The following is a 25,334-nucleotide window of genomic DNA, read 5'->3' on the forward strand; positions in this document are numbered from 1 at the left end:
TTAAGAGAGAAAAGGACATGTAGTTGTTATCTAGAACAGTTCAGCGTCGCGTTGAACATTTTGCCAAAAATATTGACGGACAGGTCAAAAATGTCTAGTGACATAATTAACATTGCAGTTGATAAAATTAGGGTCACTAAAAGGCTACTCTATAATATAATCGTGGAATTCTCTTATACAGTGAATTTAATGGTTTAATTTTAATTTAGAGGTTTTTGACTTTTACTGAGTTTTTTCCCCCTTTTTTAACAATTGATCAAATTTTCTCAGGTTCATTGCCTTTGATGGGTATCACTTAGATATTTGGAATCAAAATAATAAGCCGATTCATTTGATATATTTATCGGTATTAAAATTCTGTTTTTTAGAGTTTCGGTTACTATTGAGCCTTGTCGCTCCTTACTTACTGATCGTCACAAAGAACAGTTCGATGAATAGTCGTATGTCTGGATCTGCAACTGTTATTAAATAAAAAAGCGTTTTTTTTTAATGAAAGTAAGGATCTGCATTAAAACTTAAAATGATCAGAAATTGTTCCATATGTGAAGAGGGATGGTCCCTTCTATGTTCCCCACTCTTTACGCTTAAGTCTTATAGTGTTCTAAAAACACTTCTCGTTACAAATTAGCGGCCTTTGTTTTTGTGCAGTCTTCTTTTAAAAATCTGACAAAATCCAAACTTTAGCATGGAGTATGGGTTATTGTGGAGGGGACCGCACCCATTATCTAAAGAATATTTTCCGTTCATATTATGCTTTAATATCACTTCTTACTTTCATTTGTAAAAAAAAATGTTCTTTTTATTTAATTTCTGATTGTTTTTCAGATCATGCCCGGACCTATCCAAGATGGGTTCCCCCCCCCCCCAATCCTTACTGCTTGCTGTTAATCTATATATATATATATCGCTAATTTTAAAATCATTAATAGCGTTCATTCAAATGAAGGATTCACCTCCATTTGAAAGGGACTCCCGAGGGATGTTATCCCTAAAAAAACCATCTCCTGATTCCTTTAAAAATAGATTCCGTAGACAAATCTTTAGGGATAGAACTTAGGAAGATGATTGACTTAGTTGCATAGCCGGTTCTAACTTTCAAGCAGCATGGCGCAATAGGTTTTAGACTTTTAAAGTGATAGAAGGAGGCAAAACCCAGGCTCTAGTTTGTAGTGATATTCGGTTCGTTTCAAGCTTGATTTGCATATTCAATTTAAGTTTCACTCGGTTAAGAATTATTTATTCATTTATTTCAGTACCTATTATATGTTTGTTTGCAATGATTATTTATTTAATTTCTATTCGTTTTGGGTTTCATTTATTCTTTAATAGTAATTTCGTGTAATTTATTCATCTATTTTAGCGCTTGTTGTATGTTTTTTGCTATGATTGTTTATTTAATTTCTTTTCGTTTTGGGTTTAATTTATTCTTTAATAGTAATTATTTGAAAAAAACTACGTTTTCTAAAGAGTTAAAGAGGCTGAGTTACAAGGTCGAACCTTAAAACGTACAGGGATTAGGAGGCACAGTTGGGGAGGGGGGCTGCCGCCCCCAAAACCCCCCGGTTTCGCAGCCTTTAGATAAAAAAAAAGTTTTTTAAACTGAAAGTAAGGAGCGACATTAAATCTTAAAACGAACAGAAATTATTCCGTATATGAAAGGGGCTGTGCCCTCCTCAACGCCTCGCTCTTTACGCTAAAGTTTGAATTTCTCACAACTATTTTTTTTAAACAATAAAAAATTTAGCGTAAAGAGCGAGGCGTTGAGGAGGGCACAGCCCCGTTCATATACGGAATAATTTATGTTCGTTTTAAGTTTTAATGTCGCTCCTTACTTTCAGTTTAAAAAACTTTTTTTTATTTAAAGGCTGCGAAAGCGGGGGTTTGGGGCGGCAGCCCCTCAACTGTGCCTCCTAATCTCTGTACGTTTTAAGGTTCGACCTTGTAACTCAGCCTCTTTAACTCTTTAGAAAACGTAGTTTTTTTCAAATAATTTCTGCACGTTTTTGTACAGTTTATTACTTATTATTGCTTGACTAACTGTTAGCTGATCGTGTCAGGAGTTAAAGTTGGGGGGCTTCCGCCCCCCAAACCCCCCGCTCTTGAACATTCTTGTGTTAAGGCTTTTAATTCCTGAATACTCAAATCACTTCGTACAGGGTGCCTCCTAATCCCTGTACGTTTTGATATTTGATATTTGGTTTTTGGAAAACAGGGAAGGAGTGATCAGATTGAACTGAAATTTCGAGGATAAGCTCCCAGGACCCAGGAAAAATTATCCTCTAAATTTCAGCCCGATCAGACAACGTTAAAGGGGGTTGTGGTGGGAAAAATTAACATGGGCTATTATAGGAAAATGAGGTTTTTCGTAAATGTAAATTCGGGGGATAATTTTATTCGGTCTGAAAATATCAAAAGGCCCTAACAGGTCAAATTCTGCTTCGAATGAGTCCTCATTCACCCGGATCAGTTGCCAACTGTGGCCTGTAGGCGTGGATAACAAAAAAAAAAGAGAAATGAAGTTTAAGTGGCTATATTTGGTTTTTTGAAAACAGGGAAGGAGTGTTTGGATTGAGCTGAAATTTCGAGAATAAATTTCCGGGCCCTAGGAAAGCTTAACCTCTAAACTTCAGCCCGATTGGACAACGTTAAAGGGGGGCTGTGGTGGGAGGGTCGAAACTTCCAGCCCAGTTTACCCAATGAAGATAAAGTCAGAGGAGGATGAAATTTTGCTCGTTTCTTAGTTTGAGTTTGGGCTACAAAATGCGATCGCCACCGTCTTTCTGCAGCCTCTAGGACCTGAAATCGCTTAACGTTGTTGTGGGTTGCCTCTTCGTAGAGGCGCAAGTGTGCCTCCTTGATTTTTTGTCGTTTCTAGTTTGAATTTTAACAGGTATTTGTAACTGTTGATCTTAAGTCTAATATTGTCTTTAATTTTCTTTGAAAATCTTCTTTTTCAAAAAGTTTTCTTAAGTTAATTTTTGTTTCATTTTGATTGCAAAAAGTTTTAAGTTTTTAGAAAATGGTTTATTTCAAAACATTTTTTTTTATGGCAAGTGATACTTGCCATAAAACGACCTTTACCATTAAAAACACCTTAAAATTAACAATATAAAAGTGCCTCTCCATTTGATTTTGCGTAACCAGTCTACACTTTTTTCCAGGCAAGTTTATAGTATCAAGCTTTCATCAAAGTATCAAAACTAGTATCAAAGTAAAGAAAAAATTTAAGTAAACAAGGTAAACAAAGTATCAAAGTAACAATAAGCAAGTTCCTTAACCTAGATCCATTTCCCGGGGCAGGGGGGGGGGTCAAACCCGGAAATACATTTATTTGGTCTATGAAGTATTTTGAACAAAATGGCTATCTCAAAATTTTGACCGGATACTCTTTGGGAAAGTGCGGCCTGGGGTAATTACCGTTGATTACTTTTGACTCTTAAAAAAAGAACCAAAAGTTTCAACTTCCGATCAAATGGGCCCCCTCCAAAGTAAAATACGACCTCCCCTCCCACAAAAAATTTATGTTCTAATAATGGGCAACTTACATAAGTTACAATCCTTTCCGTTGGGCTATGGAGGATTTCTCAACCCCCTAAGTTATAGCAATTTGAATTTAGGACTATTTTGAACCAAATGGCTATTTCATAATTTTTATAAGATGCAATGGGGGAAAAGACACAAGGGGGGGAGGTCTATTACTTTTTGATCATTTTTGATTCTTAAAAAGGGCACAATAAATTTCGATTTGCGATCGAGTGAACTTCCTACAAAGTTTATACGACCACGCCTTCACATTTGGATGATCATAGGCAGCGCGCTAGCGCTGCCTAAGTAAAGAACGATGTGGGCACAATGTGTTTTTTTTCTCCGCCCGGGCACTTCGTATCGAAGGATATGTCGTAGAAACTTCGAAAAGAGCTCATTTGTTTGGAAAATAGAGTGACTAGTGTCCTTTTTAATAATCTAAAGTGATTGGAGGGCAACTAGCCCCCCACGCCCATCATTCCCCCAAACACATCCAATCCAAATTTTGAGGCAGCCATTTTGTTCAGCGTAGCTGATTTCCAGATAGAAAATATCTTTTTTAGGAGGACACTCCCCCATAACCCTCGGGGCAAGGGTTTTAAGTTATGCCCTGGGGGCACTTAAGGTTTTTATAGAAGGCGTTGTCGTAGAAACTTCAAAAAAGGCTCATTCGATTGGAAATTCAAAGGGCTAGTGCCCGTTTTAATAGTCGAAAGTGATTGGAGGGCAACTAGCCTCCTTTCCCCCCCGCCAATCATTCCCCTAAACACATCCAATCAAAATTTTGAGATAGCCATTTTGTTCAGCGTAGCTGATTTCCAGATAGAAATTGTCTTTTTGAGTAGGACACTCTTCCACAACCTCCAGGGTAAGGGTTTTAAGATATGCGCTGGGGCCATATAAGGTTTTTATAGAAGGCGTTGTCACAGAAACTTCAAAAAAGGCTCATTCGATTGGAAATTCAAAGGGCTAGTGCCCTTTTTAATAGTCAAAAGTTATTGGAGGGCAACTAGCCCCCCCGCCACACGCCCATCATTCCCCCAAAGACACCCAATCAAAATTTTGAGATAACCATTTTGTTCAGCGTAGTTGATTTCCAGATAGAAAATATCTTTTTGAGGAGGATCCTCCCCCACAACCCTAGGGGCAAGGGTTTTAAGTTATGGCCTGGGGGCATATAAGGTTTTTATAGAAGGCGTTGTCATAGAAACTTCAAAAAAGGCTCATTCGATTGGAAATTCAAACGGCTAGTGCCCGTTTTAATAGTCGAAAGTGATTGGAGGGCAACTAGCCCCCCCCCGCCCATCATTCTCCCAAAGACACGGAAACAAAATTTTGAGATACCCATTTTGTTCAACATAGTTGTTTTCCAGATGTAAAATATGTTTTTGAGGAGGACACTCCCCCACAACCCTATGGGCAAGGGTTTTAAGTTATGGCCTGGGGGCATATAAGTTTTTTATAGAAGGCGTTGTCGTAGAAACTTCAAAAAAGGCTCATTCGATTGGAAATTCAAACGGCTAGTGTCCGTATTAATAGTCGAAATTGATTGGAGGGCAACTAGCCCCTCCCCCGCGCGCATCATTCTCCCAAACACATCGAATCAAAATTTTGAGATAGCCATTTTGTTCAGCGTAGTTGATTTCTAAATAGAAAATATGTTTTTTAGCTATCTGATGTTTTAACTATTTTAAAAAATGGCTATCTCAAAAAAATTTTCGGGTGGGTTTGGGAAAAAAAGGTCGTGGGCGGGGGGGAGCTAGTTGCCTTTAGATATCTTTTGACTCTTAAAAAGTGAACTAGAACTTTCAATTTTCAATCAAATGAACCTTCTCTGAAGGTTATACGAATATCCCTTGTATGAGTACCATATATACCCCCAGGGCATATCTTAAAATGCCTTCCTCCTGAGCCAGGGGGGTTGTCTGAACATCAGAGTTTTTGTTATCTGACCTTTTAACTATTTTTAACAAATTGGCTATCTCAAATTTTATCTGATGCGCTTGAAGAAAAAAAGGACGTTTGGGGGGACTAACTGCCCTCCGATCACTTTTGACTCTTAAAAAGCAAACTAGAACTATGAATTTAAAATGAAATGAGCCCTCTCCGAAGTTTATACGAGCATCCCTTCCATAAAAACCATACATGCCCCCAGGGCGTAACTTACAACACCTGCTCCTGGCCCTTAAGGGGGTAATGTCAACATCGGAGTCTTTGTTATCTGACCTTTGAATTGTTTTTAACAAAATGGTTATCTCAAAATTTTATCTGCTGCATTTAGGGAAAAAGGGCGTGGGGTGGAGGGGCTAGCTGCCCTCCAATCACTTTCGACTCTTAAAAATGAACTAGAGCTTTCAATTTCCAATCAAATGGACCCTATAAGAAGTTTTTACGAGCAGCCCTTTCATAAGAACCATATATGCCCTTAGGATATAACTTACAACGCTTGCTCACGGGCCCTGGTGTTTGTTTCGACACCGGAGTTTTTGTTATCTGATTGAACTATTTTAAAAAAAAAACGGCTATCTCAAAAAAACATTTCGGATGGGTTTGGGGAAAAAGGTCCTTAGAAGGGGGGGGGGGGGGCTAGTTACCCTTGGATCTCTTTTGACTCTTAAAAAGTGAACTAGAACTTTTAGTTTCCAATCCAATGAACCCTCTCTGAACATTATACGAGCATCCCTTTCATATGAATAATATATGCCCCCAGGGCATAAATTACAACACTTGTCCCCGGGCCCTGGAGGGTTGTTTCTACACCAGAGTTATGTTATCTGACCTTTTAACTATTCTTAACAAATTGGCCATCTCAAAATTGTTATCTGATGCACTTAGGGGAAAAGGTCGAGGGGGGGGGGGGTAGGCTAGCTGTCCTCTGATTACTTTTGACTCATAAAAAGTGAACTAGAACTTTCAATTTCCAATTTAATGAACCGTCTCTAAAGTTTATACGAGCATCCCCTCCATAAGAACCATATATGCCTCCAGGGCATAACTTACAGCATCTGCCCCCGGGCCCTCGGGGGTTTTGTCGACACCGTAGTCATTGTTATCTGACCTTCTAACTGTTTTTAACAAAAAGGCTATCTCAAAATTTTTATATGATGAATTTAGGGGAAAAGATCGGGGGGAGGGGGAGTAGCTGCCCTTTGATCACTTTTGACTCTTAAAAAGTGAATTGGAGCTTTCAATTTCCAATGAAATGAGCCATCTCTGAAGTTTATACGTGCATCCCTTCCATAAGAACAATATATGACCCAGGGTATAACTTACAACTTCTGCCCTTGGGCCCTGGGTGGTTGTGTCGACGCCGGAGTCTTTGTTATCTGACATTGGAACTGTTTTTTAACAAAATTTCTATCTCGAAATTTTTATCTGATACATTTAGGGAAAAAGGGGGGGGGGGCTAGCTGCCCTCCGATTACTTTTGACTCTCAAAAATTGAACTAGAGCTTTCAATTTCCAATGAAATGAGCCAACTCTGAAGTTTATACGAGCATCCCTTCCATAAGAATAATATATGCCCCAGGGTATAACTTACAGCTTCTGCCCTTGGGCCCTGGGTGGTTGTGTCGACGCCGGAGTCTTTGTTATCTGACCTTGGAACTGTTTTTTAACAGAATGTCTATCTCGAAATTTTTATCTGATGCATTTAGGGAAAAAGGGCGGGGGGGGCTAGCTGCCCTCCGATTACTTTTGACTCTTAAAAAGTTAACTAGAACTTTCAATTTCCAATCAAAGGAGCCCTTTCTGAAATTTATACGAGCATCCCATCCGTAAGAACTATGTATGCCCCCAGGGCACAGCTTACAACTTCTGACCTCGGGCCCTGGGGGGTTGTGTTGACACCGGAGTTTTATTATCTGACCTTTTAACTATTTTCAATATAATGGCTGTCTCAAAATTTATATCCCATGTATTCGGGGAAAAAGAGGCATGGAGGGGGCTAGTTTCCCTCATATCACTTTTTAGTCTTAAAAAGAGCACTAAAACTTCCAGTTTCCAATCAAATGATTCCCCTCCGAAGTTTATACTACCATCCCTTCCATATATTGTGCTTCTCGGAAAAAAAAACAACATTGAAGCCTTATGGCGTTTACTATAGGCACCGCTATAGCGTTGCCTCTGATAAATTCTGTTCGTTTTAAGTTTCAACGTTGGAACTCAGTTTCAGTTGAAAAAAACTAAAATTTACTTAATTTCTGACCGTTTTTTAAGCAATTCAAGCGAGCCGGCCCAATCTCCACTGAAAAATCCCCCTTTCCCACAGAAAGATCCTCTATACAATCCAAGATTGATAAAAGTTTAGCCCGGACAATTGCTTCTAACATCTCCACGCTTAAAATTAACTCGGAAAAGAGAAAGTAAGACAAATAAGAAGAATTTCGTACGAAAATTCTGCAACTTACTCCAGTGTAAAATTTCCAATGAAAATCCCCCCCTCCAAGAAACTTCCCTCCCCATTAGAAAATTATCCCCGTAGAAAAATCCCCCCAGAAGAAAAGTCCCCCCTCCCACCCGAAAAATGTATCCATACTTCCAAATAACAAATACTATACGTAATGAATAGGGATGCTTTATAGCTTAAAAACCTTTCCCCGGGAGCTGGGGGGTCTTGTTATCTCCAAAGGCATAATTATTGGCCTTTCAACTATGCTGAACAAATTGGCTATCTCCAAATTTTATCGAACGATTTTGAGGAAAAAAGGCTATGGGAGGGGGCCTAATTGGCTTCCAAACTTTCTGGTTACTTGAGAAGAGCATTAGAACTTTTGATTTCCATTCGAACGTGTGTTCTCCCGATATTCTAGAACTATTGGGACGGTTCGATCACCAATGGGAAAACAAAACAAACAGGCATCCATGATCTTTCTTCAAGCAAAAAACACAAAATTCCATGTTTTTGCCCATAGGAGGTTGAAACCTATACCCATGAGTTCTCTTATACGCTCGATAAAATGGTGTAACTAATTTAGGGTCTTTTGACTTTTACTGAGTTTTCCCCCCTTTTTTCAAAAATCAACCAAACTTTCTCAGGGTCGTTGGTTTTGATGGGTATCACTTATATTTGGAATCAACATAATAAGCCGATTCTTTTGATATATTTATCGGTATTACAACTCCGTGTTTTAGAGTTTCCGTTACTATTGAGCCCTGTTGCTCCTAACTTAAAGATCTTTCCAAAGAACAGTTTTATGAATAGTCTCATGTCTTGATCTGAAACTGTTATTAAATAAAAAAGCTTTTTCTTTTAATGAAAGTAAAGAGCTGCATTAAAACTTAAAATAATCAGAAATTGTTCCATATGTGAAGGGGGGTGACCCCTTCTAGATTCCCCTCTCTTTACTATAGCTCAAAACCTATTTGATGACTTTGCATATAAAAAGAAAATAATCAAACAGTTCGTGGTAACGAACTGTAAGTAAGGAGCGACCCGGCTCAATGGTAACCGAAACTCTAGAAAACGGTATTTTGATACAAATAGATACACCAAAATAATTAGATGTTAATACTGATTTCAAATATATAAATTTCATCAAGTTCTACCCATCAAAAGTTACGCGCCTGAGAAAATTTGGCTGATTTTCGAAAAAAGGAGGACAGACCCTCTGAAAATTACAGAACCTTAATAAAATCACACCATCATATTCTGCGTATCAGAGAACCCTACTGTAGAGGTTTCAAGCTCCTATCTACAAAAATGTGGAATTTTGCATTTTTTTGCCACATCACGCCAGATTTTGCCAGATCAGAAAGATCACGGGTGCGTGTTTATTTGTTTTTTTTTTGTTTTTTTTCCCCAGGGGTGATTGTATTGACCCAGTGACCCTAGAATATCGTAGGAGGACTCATTGGAATGGAAATTAAAAATTCTAGTGCCCTTTTTAAGTGACCAAAAAAAATGGAGGGCAACTACGCCCCCTCCCACGCTCATATTTTTTCCAAAGTCACCCGATCAAAATTTTGAGATAGCCATTCTGTTCAGCATTTTCGAAAATATTATAAGTATGTCTTTTAGGATGACTTAATCCCCCGAAGTTCCCGGAGGGAGGGCTGAAAGCTATGAACTTTACCCAATGTTAACATATAGTATTGGTTATTGGGAAGTATACAGACGTTTTCAGGGGAGATTTTTTCGGGTCGTGGGGGGGGGGGCGGGTGTTATGTGGGAGGATCTTTCCATGAAGGAAATTTTCCTGGGGGAAGGGACATTGCTATGAAAGGGACGCCGGACTTCCCAGCATTACTTAAAAAAAGATCAGAAATTAAATATAAAAAAACAAGTTTTTCAAATGCAACAGCAGCAACATTAAAACTTTAAACGAACAGAAAATATTACATATATGATTGGGTTCACCTCCTAGTCAATACCTCGGATAAAAGTAAATTAATATGCAAATTTTGTTTTAATTATTCATGTACAGTGAGCCAAGATCAAAACCTGCATTTTTTCAAAAACATTCAAAAATTAAATAAAAAAAGAAGTTTTTTTTTAACTGAAAGTAAGGAGTGACATTAAAACTTAAAACGGACAAAATTATTCAGTGTATGAAAGGGGCTGTCCCCTCCTCTATGCCTCACTCTTTACGTTAAAGTTTGACTCTTTCTTACAACTCTATTTTTTTTTAAACAATGAAAAACTTTAGCGTAAAGAGCGAGGCGTTGAGGAGGGGACAGCCTCTTTCATATACGGAATAATTTCTGTTTGTTTTAAGTTTTAATGTCGCTCCTTACTTTCAGTTAAAAAACACTTGTTTTTTTTTATTTAATTAAGAGAAAAAAGGACATATAGTTGTTATCTAGACCAGTTCAGCGTTGTTTTGACCATTTGGCCAAAAATATTGACGGACAGGTCAAAAATGTCTAGTGACATAATTAGCATTGCAGTTGATGAAATTAGGTTCACTAAAAAGCTATTCTATAATTGAATATGATTAACCCAAACGTTCCTTTATTCAACGTATTATGGACCAGTTTTAACCCACATCTAAAAGTAATTGCCAACCCCTAGCCCGAAACAAGCATAAGGAACAATTTCTGTTTATTTTAAGTTTTAATGCAGCTTTTTACTTTCATATAAAAAAAATTATTTTTTATTTAATAACAATTGCAGATCCGCACATGCGACTATTCATCAAATTGTTCTTTAAACTTTTGAGTTTCTTGAAACTTTTAAAAATGCTTCTTATTTTTCTCATTACACGAACCTTGTGTTTCAGGAGTAGCTATTAAGAAATTAAGACCAATTCAAACTTTAGCGTAAAGAACGTGGTACTGAGGAGAGGCAACCCCCCTCATATACATAGTAATTTCTGTTCGTTTTCAGTTTTAATGTTGCTCCTTACTTTCAGTTGAAAAAAACTTAAAATAATTTAATTTCTGATCGTTTTTCAAATCATACCTAGGCCTATCCAAGATGGGCTACCGCCCCCACAGACCTCAACTGCTTGTTATTAATTTGTATATATCACTAATTTTAATTTCATTAGTAGCGTTCCTTCAATTTGAGGCTGCACCTCTATTTGAGGCTGCGTTCCTTCAATTTGAGGTAGCGTTCCTTCAATTTGAGGCTGCACCTCTATTTGAGGCTGAGTTCCTTCAATTTGAGGTAGCGTTCCTTCAATTTGAGGCTGCACCTCTATTTGAGGCTGAGTTCCTTCAATTTGAGGTAGCGTTCCTTCAATTTGAGGCTGCACAAGGGCCTCCCGAGGAATGTTATCCCTGAAAATCCACCTGTTGATTCTTTTAAAAATAAACTCCATAGACACAAGGGATAAAACTTAGGTAAATGATTAACTTCGTTGCATAACTGGTTCTAAGTTTAAATCTGCCTCGTGCTATGAATTTTGTAAAAAAAAAAACTAACACAAATCCAGGCTCATTTTAGGCCAGGAGCTGGCAATTACTTTGTATTTGGTTAAAAATGTCCATTATACTAATATGAAAGGGGGGGGTTCGGGTGAATGATATTCCATTAGAAAAAGCCTTTTAGTGAACCTAATTTCATCAACTGCAATGCTAATTATGTTACTAGACATTTCTGACTTGTCCGTCAATATTTTTGGCCAAATGTTCAACACGACGCTGAACTAACTGTTCTATCTAACAGCTACATGTTGTTTCTCTCTTAATTAATTTCTTATTTTTATGAAGTCATTTAATAGGTGTTAGGAACAATTTATGAATAGGATTGCTCCAAAGCTCTTCTTCTGTATATGATTTTAAGTTAAGAGCTGCAGCAAAGCTTCATATGTCATGACGGTAGCTGGTCACAGAATGCTTTAAGAAATGCTGTTTTTATGCTGTTTTGCTGTTTATGCTGTTTTTATTCCAATATTTAATGCACGATTATCAATGTATTCTGATTTATCTTCATTTGTTGTTTTACTCACATCTTTAGGCTTTGAAGAAAATTGCCGCACAGTATTGCAAGTCCTGGCAGTAATTTACATTTGTGCATTGAGTATGCAACATATATCACCATTTTCGATATATCCATACTTTTATAGCCACACATCTTCAAATAATCTCTATTTTGCTTTTTTTTTTGTCCATGGTAATATTCTTTTTGTAGTGTTAATATATATTAGTTCTAAAAGTGTCGCTTCATCTATATTTTCTTTTTTTTTATTTTATAAGTTTTTGGTTGTTTCCTTGTTAGGCCTTTGGACCCCATGTTGCATTTGATCAATGTTGATTGTTGGAATCAGTTTTCTTTTCTTTTTTATTGCATGGTTCTTTTTTATAAGAAAAAGAAGCGAGCCATGGATCGCACGGCGGGGGGATGTCTTTTGTCATGTTTTTGCTGTTGTAGAAATATGTAAATAGACATGAACCTGTAGAAATAAATGACTGTTGATTGTCATTTCATTTTATATAGTATTTTTTTATATTTTACTGTTTCTGGAACTTGACTGGGTAACTTGAAATTAGCAAATGAGTCGCCCGGTGGTCTGCAGATCATGAGCTGTAGGCCCCAGTTCTAGGCTAGATATATTTTGTATGTTCTAGACCAAATTCGCTAGTTTGGTTTTTGATATATAAATCCTCTTAATAATTTGAAATTTTATATATTAGGCTTCCTTTATATTCTAATACCTTTCAATCTTTTAAGGTTTTGAAGTAAGCGAGAAGAAAGGGAGAATCCCAGAATTTTTTGAACCAATTCGTAACGTCACAGTTGCCGTCGGGAAAGAAGCCATCTTGACTTGTTCAATCAGATCTCTTGGAAGCTTTAAAGTAAGTGCATTAGGATCCGATTGAAAAAGAGGCTAAGGCAATGATTAAGGCTATGGGAGCCATTTGCAGAAAACCCTAAGAAATTATTAATAAACTACTTTAAAACAGTAATAAAAATTTACTTATCTGAATCTTAAAGACACATTGCTTCAAATTACCCACCCATCCCCCTCATGAAAAAAAAATACAGACCGCTTTTTATATGTTTATTATGTTCTTATCTATTCTTATCTTCGCCGCTTGAATAGCGTTCCCTGTTGTTAAGTTTTATCGTTTCTCAAGTTTTGACGCTTCTCTTTCGCTACTTTAAAACATAATTTGAACATAAAAAGTGTGGTGCATATTTTTCCATCAGGTGGGAGGGATAAGGTGAAGCAATTCACCTTTAGGAAGGAAATAAGTAAGTCTAAAGCTTAAGAAAAGAAAAACTATCCGAAATAGAACGTGTTTTCAGTAAAGTATAATTGAAACCCCAAAGCTATGGGTGTCAATGGAGTAGTATACCTTTATCTGTTGTAATCTCGTTTTTGTTGAAGCTCAACTTCAACTTGTGTCCAAATCTCGATGGTAATTGTAAACCATTTTGAAGAATACAGGCTACATGCTGTTTCTTATTTTAGAATGTTCATATTGCATTTTTGCTCATTAGTGTTACATCTTGCTACAGGGAAAAATATTGAATACCAGCATTGATGGAAATCAAATGATCTGTGTGACTTTTGATGATAATGAGAATTAAAAAACAAAATCCTATTTCGTAAACAAAGAATACCCCTATTTTTCATTTTTTTTTTCAATATAAGTGCCTTCCTTTCAATTGTAAAGAAAAATAAACTGGCGTAAGACAACTTTCAATCCGAAGTATTTTTTAAATTTTCCTCTCGTAAGGTTTTGTACAAATACAATATATATATATATATATATATATATATATATATATATATATATATATATATATATATATATATATATATATATATATATATATATATATATATATATATATATATATATATATATATATATATATATATATATATATATATATATATATATATATATATATATATATATATTAGGAGGACAACTGTGGCGGGGCGTAAGATCCAGATCTATGGACAACAGCCTCTGCAAAGGGCTGCCTCGACCTTTTCGGGGTACCTGCAAGACTGGGGACCTTCGCGGTCAACTCTATTCCCACTTGAGGAGTGGCGCCCTCGAGGAAATTATAGCCTAGTAAACGACACAGCATTCGCACGGGATTCTGACTAATGGACAATTCTTCTGGGCTTGGTATGTTTTGATGGGCGTCTTTGGGCTGAAAAACCTCTTCCTAGCTAATTTATCTATTACGGGTTGCCTCCCCGTAGTAGCATAATATTTGTAGGCATGAATATATAATGAGTCGGAGGTAATAGGCTTCAGATTGTCTGTGCAGGATTTCGACTCTTGTTGATAGAAGAGCATCGCCAAGCGCTGAAAACCATGTTGTGACCAAGATGTGCCCAGGATTGCACAAAGCCTCCAGTCTTGGAGGTCCCAGGGACTTCTTATTGTCCGGTTCTAATCTGGCTTAAGCACTTCGGTGTAGACTTGAGAAGATATGTGATCCCCGTCCTGCACTGGTATCCGGGATCATTGCTTTTCCTGAGGCGAAAAAAATTTCAATGATTTAAAGAACATGAAAATTGGAACTTGGAATGTTACGACATTAAAAAATGACTATCGTATCGAAATTTTGACTGATGAATTCAAATGATTCGAACTGTATTTATTAGGAGTTTCAGAAACTCATATCCCAGGGGTAGGAAGCATGAAATTAGGTGATATAGAATTTGTTTACTCAGGCAGGAAGGATGGGTTACATAGACAGGGAGTAGGGTCCATGATGAATAAGGAAGCCGCTAAGTCTTGTTTAGGCTGGGAAGGTATTAATAATAGAACACTAATTGCTCATTTTATGACTAGAAAGTTCAAGGTATCAGTTATAGTAGTATACGCCCCTGTAGAACCGACTGATGGAGATACTAGTGACTCAGATGAATTTTACTTACAGTTACAGGAGCAAATAGACAAGGTCCCAATATATATATATATATATATATATATATATATATATATATATATATATATATATATATATATATATATATATATATATATATATATATATATATATATATATATATATATATATATATATATATATATATATATATATATATATATATATATATATATATATATATATATATATATATATATATATATATATATATGTGAGTAGAGTATATATTTATAGAGAGTAATATAAACTTGCAGGGATAGTAAAACCAAAGCAAAATGATTTAATTTGAGTAGGCCATGAACTAGTAGGGCTTTATTTTTGTTTATTTCCTGTGCATTTGGGCTAATGAGACACAAAAGTAGAAGTGCTTGCCCAGAAGGAAAGATTACCAAGAGACTTCAGCCAGATATCAGAAGTACAGCTCCAAGTACATCTTCTGCTAACATTACGTAGCCCTTAGATGTAAACTTCATCAAAATACCTACATATGGATTCAGCCAATATTTAATTTTAGACTTCACGCCTCTTTTATAAAATATAATGCCAATTATGTTTTCATTTGCTTCAGCTTTCAGCTTGAATACACGAAACTGACCAAGGGGGGGGGGGGGGTAAAGTGGTTTCAAGTGTAATTGTATTATCGGTGTTTTTTGATTAAGTAAACTCATACAAAACTTTATTTTCCTTCAATATCAGAATAAGCCTGTGACACCCTGAAGTTATGCTATTGTGCCTCCCAATGACGATTCAAGCGTTATTTGCATTTCAGGCTCAAACACGATGCCAAGGGGTTGTCCACTCTCCGCCATCTAATTTACATCTTACAGTACCACTAATTCCTTCACACTCCATGCCACAAGCAGATAAGATTTAGCCACGTCACTGCCACCTTGCACCCCTCTTGGCAAACCTCCACCACGTGCCACACGGTGTACAAGATTTTGGAAGTGAGCCAACCGTCGCATGCTGCACTTGTAATAAATTATTCCCATATGTTCGGTCTGAATCTTGGGTCATCAGAATTTTTTCCTTGAATATTTAAAGAAACACTTGATAAATATCATGCACTTAAGTTTTGGTGGAACGCGAAACGAGGGCGTTGGTAGGAAAAACATGAGAATTAGTTTTTTCCACAGCATTTGTTCAGCTAATAACATAATAAAGGTGCAGAAGCAAAGCTGTAAAATTGACAACGTCAACTATAAAAGCGTTGGCAGCTCTAAAAGTTTGCAGACCTGTACCTCAGAGTCACGTGGCTCAAAGAGAGGAGCCAGGGTTGAGTTGGGACCCACCTTCAAAAAGGCGAAAATGTTCACTTAACGTTAGATTGCGCACAAAACAGCCCATGACAGTATGATAAAAAAAAAAAAAAAAATAGAAATTGAAGATTATATAAAAAAAGAGGCAATCTAAGTCTTCTTTCCGTTAAGCGCGATTAGAAAAATGATAGGTAGTAAAAAGTATCTCAGTTCTTTTTGTTTTTTTTAGCTGCTCTATCATCTGCGTTTTCTTGTTCGTATAGGACGATTGCTGAACGTCTGAAATTGGTTGGTGTCTAATTTGTTTCGCTGCGTGTTGAAATAGCTTGCTTTTTTGGTAGGAACACGTTATGTGGGCAATTTAAAAAAACTTTAAACGACTATTTGTCAATGACTGTTCATTCAAACATGTCAACTATCCACCAAGCTTTGGAGCACCAAGCAGTACTCTTTTTCCAAAATCCCGTAGTACGTCTTTATTTCCTTTTTTTGGTTCTACCTTAAAGATATGTTCTCTTTACTGTGACCTTGGGAATGCAAGACAATATTTATTTCCGAAAAAGGCTATCGCTAGCCCATTTAGCAGTCTGAATTTGCCCTTTATATAACATATATATATATATATATATATATATATATATATATATATATATATATATATATATATATATATATATATATATATATATATATATATATATATATATATATATATATATATTTTTGGTGTATCTATTGGTACAACATTGGTCTATTTCTTAGTAGGAGGGGTGTTAAGATGGAGAAAAAACATTCTAGGTCACCATTTTTAAATCTGTCGAAAGAAGGATTGATTCAGAAAAGTCTCAGTGAAAGGGTGACCCTCCTTGATTGGAGGGTAAGTTCCAACTGATATATATATATATATATATATATATATATATATATATATATATATATATATATATATATATATATATATATATATATATATATATATATATATATATATATATATATATATATATATATATATATATATATATATATATATATATATATATATATATATATATATATATATATATATATCAAACAGTCCGTAGTAACGAACTGTAAGTAACTGGAATTTTAACGAACTGGAATTTTGATATCAATAGATATATCAAAAGAATTGGATTTTTATGCCGATTTCAAAAATATTAAATAAAAAAAAACAAGTTTTTTTTAACTAAAAGTAAGGAGCGACATGAAAACTTAAAACGAACAGAAATTATTCCGTATATGAAAGGGGCTGTCCCCTCCTCAGTGCCTCGCTCTTTACGCTAAAGTTTTTTATTGTAAAAAAAATGGAGTTGTGAGAAAGTCAAACTTTAGCGTAGAGAGCGAGGCGCTGAGGAGGGGACAGCCCCTTTCATATACGGGATAATTTCTGTTCGTTTTAAGTTTTAGTGATCAGCTCCTTACTTTCAGTTAAAAAAACTTGTTTTTTTTTAATTTAATTTTTGAACGTTTTTAAATTAATGCAGGGTTTGATTTTGGCTCACCGTACATAAATAATCTAAACAAAATTTGCATATTAATTTTACTTTTATTTGGTTAAATGGCTTTCTCGAAACTTTTGTTTTATTTACGAACGTTTTTATTAGTAATAAATATAGGTAAGTTTCGAATTAACTTACGTATCGAACATCTATATTTATATATTTTTAATACGTTAACATCTAACAAAGTTAGATGTTAACTGATACATAGCAAAACCTTCTTATCACTACAACAGTCAACCACGGCTGGCAAACTGGGATCAAAATAATTAAGTCCTGAACAAGCAAGATTAATAGTATACACATAGTGCTTTCTCCGTGACAACTTACCCTTAAAGCTCTAACTTAATAATTTAAGTCCTTCTTGAGACATTGCTTTGTCACCTGTTAAAAATCTACATACTCAAAGTTCGTTTGGACTTAGTTCAACATCCGCCTAAATATTCCTTCAAAGCTTCGCCTTAATACCCTTAGCTTGCGTAGTAGCAACAACTGCAGAAGCAGTAGTATTATTAGTAGCATTAAGCGCTTAGCGCCTTTGGTTTCTTCAATATCTCCGCCAACCAACTCTGAAAGTCTGAAAGTTTTTATGTAATACCATCAGCCGCTTCTGAAGCATTGCTGATACGTCCTCTTGACAACTTGTTTGGGTACAGTGTGTTCCGACTCAATTTAATACAGTTTTAATGCCTCCGTCCCCAGCATTTTCGCCTTAATACCCTTAGCTTTAGTAGCAGTAGTAGTAGTACCAGCTTTAATAGTAGAAGTAGTAGTAGTAGTTGCAGTAAAATTAATAGTAATAGCCTTAGCTTTAGTGGCAGTAGTAGTAGTAACAGTATTACTAGTATTAGTAAAAGCAGTTGGAATAGGATGCAAATGTTGAGTTTTGGTTAGTTCAACATCCCCCACAAAAAACCCTGTAAGTTTCATTTTCACACACCAAACTGTTTCTAACATATTGTTGATATATCATTTTGAAAACCTGCATACAGACGGTGTTTCGTGATTCAGTTCACCTTCCCCCCTTCAAATTCCCTGAAAATTTACCTTCATACCCTTAGGCATAGCTGTAATAGTAGTCACAGTAGTAATGTAATGGCACTAGTAATAGATGTAATGGCAATGGCACAGATGTAATGGCACAGATGTAATGGCACTAGTAATAGTAGCAGCAGTAGTATAAACGTGTTGCCTTTTAGTCAGTTGAACATCCCTTTTGTCATGTCTTGGAAGTTTCAACTTATTACAATTAGCCATTGCTATGAAATCGCTGATATCTCCTTTTGATAGCTGGTATGTTTATATAATTCTTGAAACTTTATCTGAAACTTTTGGTCTTCGCCTTACAAGTAGTTGTTAAAGAAGGCGTAGTTGAAGTAGTAGTAGTAGTAGTAAATGTAGCAGTGGTAGTGGTAGTAATATTTGTAGTATCGTGTACATATTGCCTTCCGGTCAATTGATCTTCCCCGTTAAGCATTCTCTGACAGTTCCAACATCATATCCAGATCCATTGTTGAGATACGCTCTTTTGACAATGTGCATGCACATAGTCTCTTTTGATTTAGTTCAAATTTTCTCTCAATATTTTAAATGTAGTTGTGTGGTAGTAGTAGTAGTAGCAGCAGTAAAGGGCGGTAGTTGTAGTAGTATTAACTGAATGCAAATACTACAAATATATATTGGTTATCTCCCTATTCATTTCCTGAAAGTTCCAAATTAATATGCTCAGTCATTCCTGAATTAAGCCCTTTTGGTAACCCATATATACATAACGTGTTTTCATTTACTTCAGCACTCTCTTCAACATTCTCTGAAAGACTCGCCTTAATGCTGTCGCAGTGGCATGCAATATGTAGTGGTAGTGGTAGCAGTAGCAGTGGTGGTAGTTGTAGCAGTAGCAGTATCATGCAAATATTACCTTTTTGGTCAACTGGTCATCTCACTTATCATTTCCTGAAAGTTCAAATTAAGTTACTCAGTCATTCCCGAGTTAAGCCCTTTTGACAAGCCATATACATATAATGTGTTTCGATTTAGTTCAACACTCCCTTCAACATTCTCTGAAAGGCTCACCTGAATCCCCTTTGCCTTTTTGGAAAGTAATAATAATCTGTATGGAAAGTCAATTACATATACTATATGTAACTAGTGAACGAATTGCCTACCTTACAGCCCTTGTCCTGAGGGCTGTGGAGGGTTGATATCATCACAGGCATAATTTCTTGAGTCTTTCAACAAAGATGAAGAAAATAGATGTCTCAAAATTTGGATTGAATATTTGTTTTGAAAAATGATGGGCACGGGGAGAGGAGCTTGTTGCCCTCAGATCACTTTTGACTCTTAAAAAGGGAACTGTAACTTCCAATTTCCAATCAAATGACCCATCCAAGGCTTATAAGACCACTCATTCCATGAAAAACCTTATATGCCCGTAGGGCATATAAAAACTTATATACCCCTAGGGCATAACTTAAAACCCTTGCCTTGAGAGTTGTGGGGAAGTCTCTTCCTCAAAAATATATTTTCTATCTGGAAATCAACTACGCTGGACAAAATGGCTATCTCAAAATTTTTATTGGATGTGTTTGGGAGAATGATGGGCGGGGGGGGCTAGTTGCCCTCCAATCACTTTCGACTATTAAAAAAGGCACTAGAACTCTCGATTTCCAATCGAATGAGCCCCCTTTGAAGTTTTTACGACGACCCCTTCCATATGAAGTGCCTCTGGGAAAAAATAATAATTATAATAAATAATAAAACATTGGAGCCGTAAGGCCTTTACTATAGGCAACGCTACAGCGTTGCCTATGACGACCTAGGCATAAAACACGTAGTTCGAGAAGCAATTGAAGGCAGACTTAAGATTAATAATAACATTTGCCTAAATAGAGACTTAGGGGAATATTTACTAAATGCTCTATATACAAATTTAATTAAAATCAATCATACAAAATATTTTAAAAAAACTAGTATACATTAACACAGAACCAGTTACAAAAAAAAGACCTGAGGTTAGCTGCCAAAAAGGCAAGATTAGCAATGGAAACGTGTTTTTAAATATTCTTCTTTCATTTCAACGAATGTTTCACCTCAATTCACTTCACTTGTTTCACCTATCTTTATTCATCTGTCCTGGTTGAACTTCGCTGAAGTAAGGATGCTAGGACTGTTTTAAAATTTTTTTAGTTTTAATGGTCGTATGTTGTTGTAAGTCTCTTTGCTTTTATATATTTATGTTTTCCTGAGGACGGTCCTTGGACATAAGGCCGAAATATTCATTCAAATTAGAATTCCACTGTCTTACAAAAATAATTTCCTATTGTTTTTCTTGTTGTTTATGTTTGTGATGGAGAGGCAGTGTGGTCTCCGTCGCTATGGAAAATACCCCGCGGAAAATACACCCCTTCCCCGTGGAAAATACCCCCCCCCGTCAAAATGCTCCACCACGGAATATACCCCCTAAAAAGGAAAGAGGGGGGGGATACAAAATAAACTTTTAAAAACGTATTAAAAATGTGAAATTGATATCTACTCCCTTACGAATTCTGGGAAAAGTTCTGGTCTACGCTGTTATTATGAAAGTAAAGAGTAACATTAAACCCAAGTCAGCAAAACCCAAGACCAACCAGCCGCGAGGACGGGGGGGATTTATTCCGGACAGTGGGGAGGTATTTTTTGAGGAGATATTTTCTGAGATTTCGGAAATTTCCGAAATCTCGGTATTTTCCGAAGCGGGTATTTTCCGGGGGAGGGGCTCTTCCGGGGGGGGGGGGTTATCTTCCACAGGATGGGGGTATTTTCCGAAGGGGGTATTTTCCGGAGGATAAACGCCGGCCACCGGATCATAGAGAGTTTGCTAAATCTCTCAGATCCAGCATAAGCGCAGAAGTACTTTAAAGATTCAGAAAATAAGTTGGCCTCAATTTGTCAAGCAAGCAGAGGATCACTTAAGTCAAGATATTACACGACAATAAGACAAGATTTGCCGACATAAAATGCTCGAAAAAATATGGCACATAAGAGCTTCCCAGCCACCCTACAGATATATATGTACGATTAGTATATATGATCGTATACATGATTAGGCCCCGTATATGTGTATATATATATGTATGCATATATGTATCTACTATCGTCAAACGACGTTTAATTATCGCTGAGACAAGTCTTATTTTCTTGCCACGTGTTTCCAAACCCCGCAAAACTGTTACGAACTCCGTCTAACTGAATATTTTTAGCAATTTGAAGTTATTTATGTTCTGCAAACATACAATTTGTGTATCCTGAAGATAATTGATTAATAAAAAGTCCCTAAGATGACATTCTTCGGAAATTTGGGAACCACCCCTTCGAATTACAGTTGTCAGCAGTCTGAGAGAAGAAAATTAACAGTCCTTATTAGGACGATGGAAAAAATGGTAGACAGCTGCCTTGTTTTTAAGTGGTTTGCAATTCATCAGACGAACAAGATGTTAGATATTTTTGCAAACCAGGCTTAGAACTACAAAAAAAGACGGATGCCTCTTAATTATTCTTATGATGATGCTGTGGTTTACCTCGGAAATCTGGAATTTTTCTGCAAATACAAAGATATGTTGGGCCTTGTGCATTTATCAAGGCTAAATAATAAGTTGAACTACCAAGGGCATCAAAATAAGAATATATTTTATTTCAAAAATTATGAAGTAAAAGTATGAACTAAAAATTCATTACCATTTTGAACTTTATTGTAAAATAAAGAACTCAGAACTCAGATTAAGAAAAACGACTGTTTTCAAGATTTTGTTTTGCTGTTTAAAACTTATGAAATTTTAGAACATTACCATATTTTCATTAGTTTTGCCACGTTGAACCAGAGAATAAACAACCGAAACTAATTAGTTAAGCTTTACAACACTTTTCATATATAAAAATTAAACATTAGAAATCTTTTCATTCCCAAGGACAACTAGACTTTCAAAAGAAAGCTGCACCTCATTAAGCTATTTGGTACCATGTGTTTTTTACTTAGTCTTTTTTTTGTTTTTTAACCATATTTCTTATTAAGTTTAGCGCCCACTAGAACAAAAAAGATTTAACTGTATATGCATGTTTTTTTAATTAAAATTGAATTCCCAATATTTTCCTAATTTTACATTATGGCTTTTATACATAAAAACATTTATTTATACATATTTTATTTTAAACTAGTGGCTTCTTTTTAAAAAATGGTTCACGTTTGACCAGTTCAAGAAATTAAACTATCATTCTCTGTCACCAGAAAAAAAATACATAAACCATCAAAATTTGTCGATCTATCCTCTCTTTGCTTTGTTTTTCTTTTCCTCCATTAATTTATGTACTTTTGGGACGTATTGGATACTTAGTTAGTGGGATGTATGGGGTACTAAATAAAAAAAAAATGAAACAAGTGATAAGAATATTCAGAATAAGTCAACATGACAAAAAGATAAGAAACAGTTAAAACGAGCAGAATTTATAAAGAAATTAAATTGGCTAATAAGAACATAAAATTAAATTTCATTTCTCCGTGGTACTTGAAGAAACACAACGATATAACGCTTTGCAGTCTGACAGAGCCTGACAAAAGCTATGCTGTGTGTATGTTTAGTTAGCCTTGCTGTTTATGGTCTTTCTACGTTCATACTAATCGTTATTAAGCGCAGATTTTTTTTACAAAAAACAAACAAACAATTACCTACTGTGTGTATTCACTAATTTATGACTGAGTAGCAATGTATGAGTTGTGATCCCTTTATCAATTATTAGTTGATTGGTGCTCTTCTTGGCAATACAGGGCCCAGGGGTTGATCTCCGTTTCAGCAAGGTTACCAAAACAAACTGTTACTACAGTCCCTGTACGCGGTAGTACCATCTGTTGTATAGCTAGCGTACCAGCTATCAGTGACGGGATAAGTAGATCTTGCTGTTGAAGGAGTTGATTTCTTAAGCCTCAAAAAAGTGCATTTTCAACTTCTCGAAAGAGATCATCGGACTAATCTCTAGATAACACCCTTGCGATAGATAATTTGGCAGAACGAATTTGGATTGAGCAAGGAAAATATGGTTGTGGGGTGAAAGATAGACCGCTTCTAATTATAGTGTTTAGAGTGTGGAACGTATGTTTTTGTTCAAATTCATACGTATGAGATGAAAGTAGGACCTTTTAGGAAAGACTTTCCGGATGCGCCCCCCCCACTTTGTGAAGTAAAAATTATAACATGCAAGCATTTTTCTGATTTTGCTATGCTGACTGTCTCATAGGTAGTTTAGAACGTAATGTTTGATGTATCTGTTGCAAGGTGCCTCATGTACTTCTTTGTACGATGTTAAGCAAATTAGCAACCATTTACCTTTTTTTGTTACTGATGTAAATATTCCATCAAGGACAGTCCAGATTCAGACTCATTTCTGTTGATTCTTATCATAAGCGGTCGAGAAGGTAATGTTTGATACATCCATAGCGAAGTATTTCCTGTACTTATATTTGTGAGTTTAAGTGTTTTAGTGTTGTTCATTAGCGTAATCACCTGTCATATAGATGGGTTGTCAAGGATAGTGTAACTCATGACTGATTCTTGCTGGTCAGTTGGGCGCATTCAATTTATTTAAAGTCAACTCTTACATAGCTATCTTAATATGGGTAGTCGAGAATTTAATGTTTGACTCATTTATAGCGTATTTCTCTTATGATGACACATATTTTCGTGAAGTTCATTTAATTTTATCGTCTGCTCACATACATTTCTTTTTTCAATCTCTGCTCAGCTCTAGGCTGATTCCAGTTGATCAGTGTCGCATTTTCAACCAGTTAAAATCAATTCGGATATGTGAAATACAGGCTATATTTCCAAAGGTAGTAGAAAATGTAATATTTGATGCATGTATAGAGAAGTGTTTCATATACTTTTGTGTTTGATAATAAGTGTTAGTTGTGCTTTTTCAGTTTTATCAGCTGTTCATGTACAATTTTTTGTCAATCAAAGTTCAACTCTACGCCGATACCAACTGACCAGTGTGATGTTTCCAATATGATGAAATCAATTCTGATAGTTATACCGGCTATCTTATCATAAGCAGTTGAAAAAATGATGTTTGATGCATCTCTAGCCAAGTGTCTCATATACTTCTGTGTTTGATAATAAGTATTTTAGTTTTGCTCATTTAGTTTTATCAACTGCTCATATAATGGTTTCATAAAGGACAGTGAAGCTCTAGGCTGACTACTGTAGATTGATGTGACGTTCTCAGTCTATCAAAACCCATTCTGACATTGTTTTACTGACCATCTTACCTATGGTTGCCGAGAACGTAATTTTTGGCACATCTATATCAAAGTGTCATGTACACTTCCATATTTGACGATAAGTATTTTAGTGTTGTTCTTAAATGTGTAGTCAAGGAGAGTAAAGTTCCAGTTACTAATCATTGCTGCGTTTGTGACCAGTCAAAACTAATTCTAACATTGCTATGCAATCTCATCATAGGTAGTCTAGAAGGTAATGTCTATACCAGACAGTCTCATAAACTACTCAGTCCTCCCTCAGAGCCTTTTAAGTATATTTTTTAGGTTGTTTGGATGAAAGCAGAAGACCAAACTGTGTTCAGTATTCATCGAAGGGTGGTGCCAAAAAGTTCTAAATATGCCATAAGCTATGATGGTTCAAAAATATGGAGGCTTCATATCCGTCATGTGAGTTTATTCTTTAATATGACTTT

At 35.9% G+C, this 25,334-nt stretch overlaps 1 protein-coding gene across 4 annotated transcripts in view; it reads left to right on the forward strand.

The window, feature by feature from the left end:
• The window catches only part of LOC148942634 (lachesin-like), a 582,410-nt gene that overhangs the window by 293,700 nt on the left and 263,376 nt on the right, over positions 1-25,334 (forward strand). For 3 of the 4 annotated variants that reach the window (XM_089102786.1, XM_089102787.1, XM_089102789.1), the window contains exons 2-3: positions 12,641-12,765; positions 25,186-25,308. In XM_089102786.1, the coding sequence (XP_088958912.1) occupies positions 12,641-12,765; positions 25,186-25,308 (248 nt within the window). Of the gene's footprint in view, positions 1-12,640; positions 12,766-20,792; positions 20,823-25,185; positions 25,309-25,334 lie in introns of those variants that run through there. The other variant, XM_089102790.1, reaches the window with a different exon arrangement.

Source organism: Artemia sp. Qi Xiang Cuo, chromosome 16, assembly GCF_049724085.1.
Source record: "Artemia sp. Qi Xiang Cuo chromosome 16, ASM4972408v1, whole genome shotgun sequence".
Lineage (NCBI taxonomy): Eukaryota > Metazoa > Arthropoda > Branchiopoda > Anostraca > Artemiidae > Artemia > Artemia sp. Qi Xiang Cuo.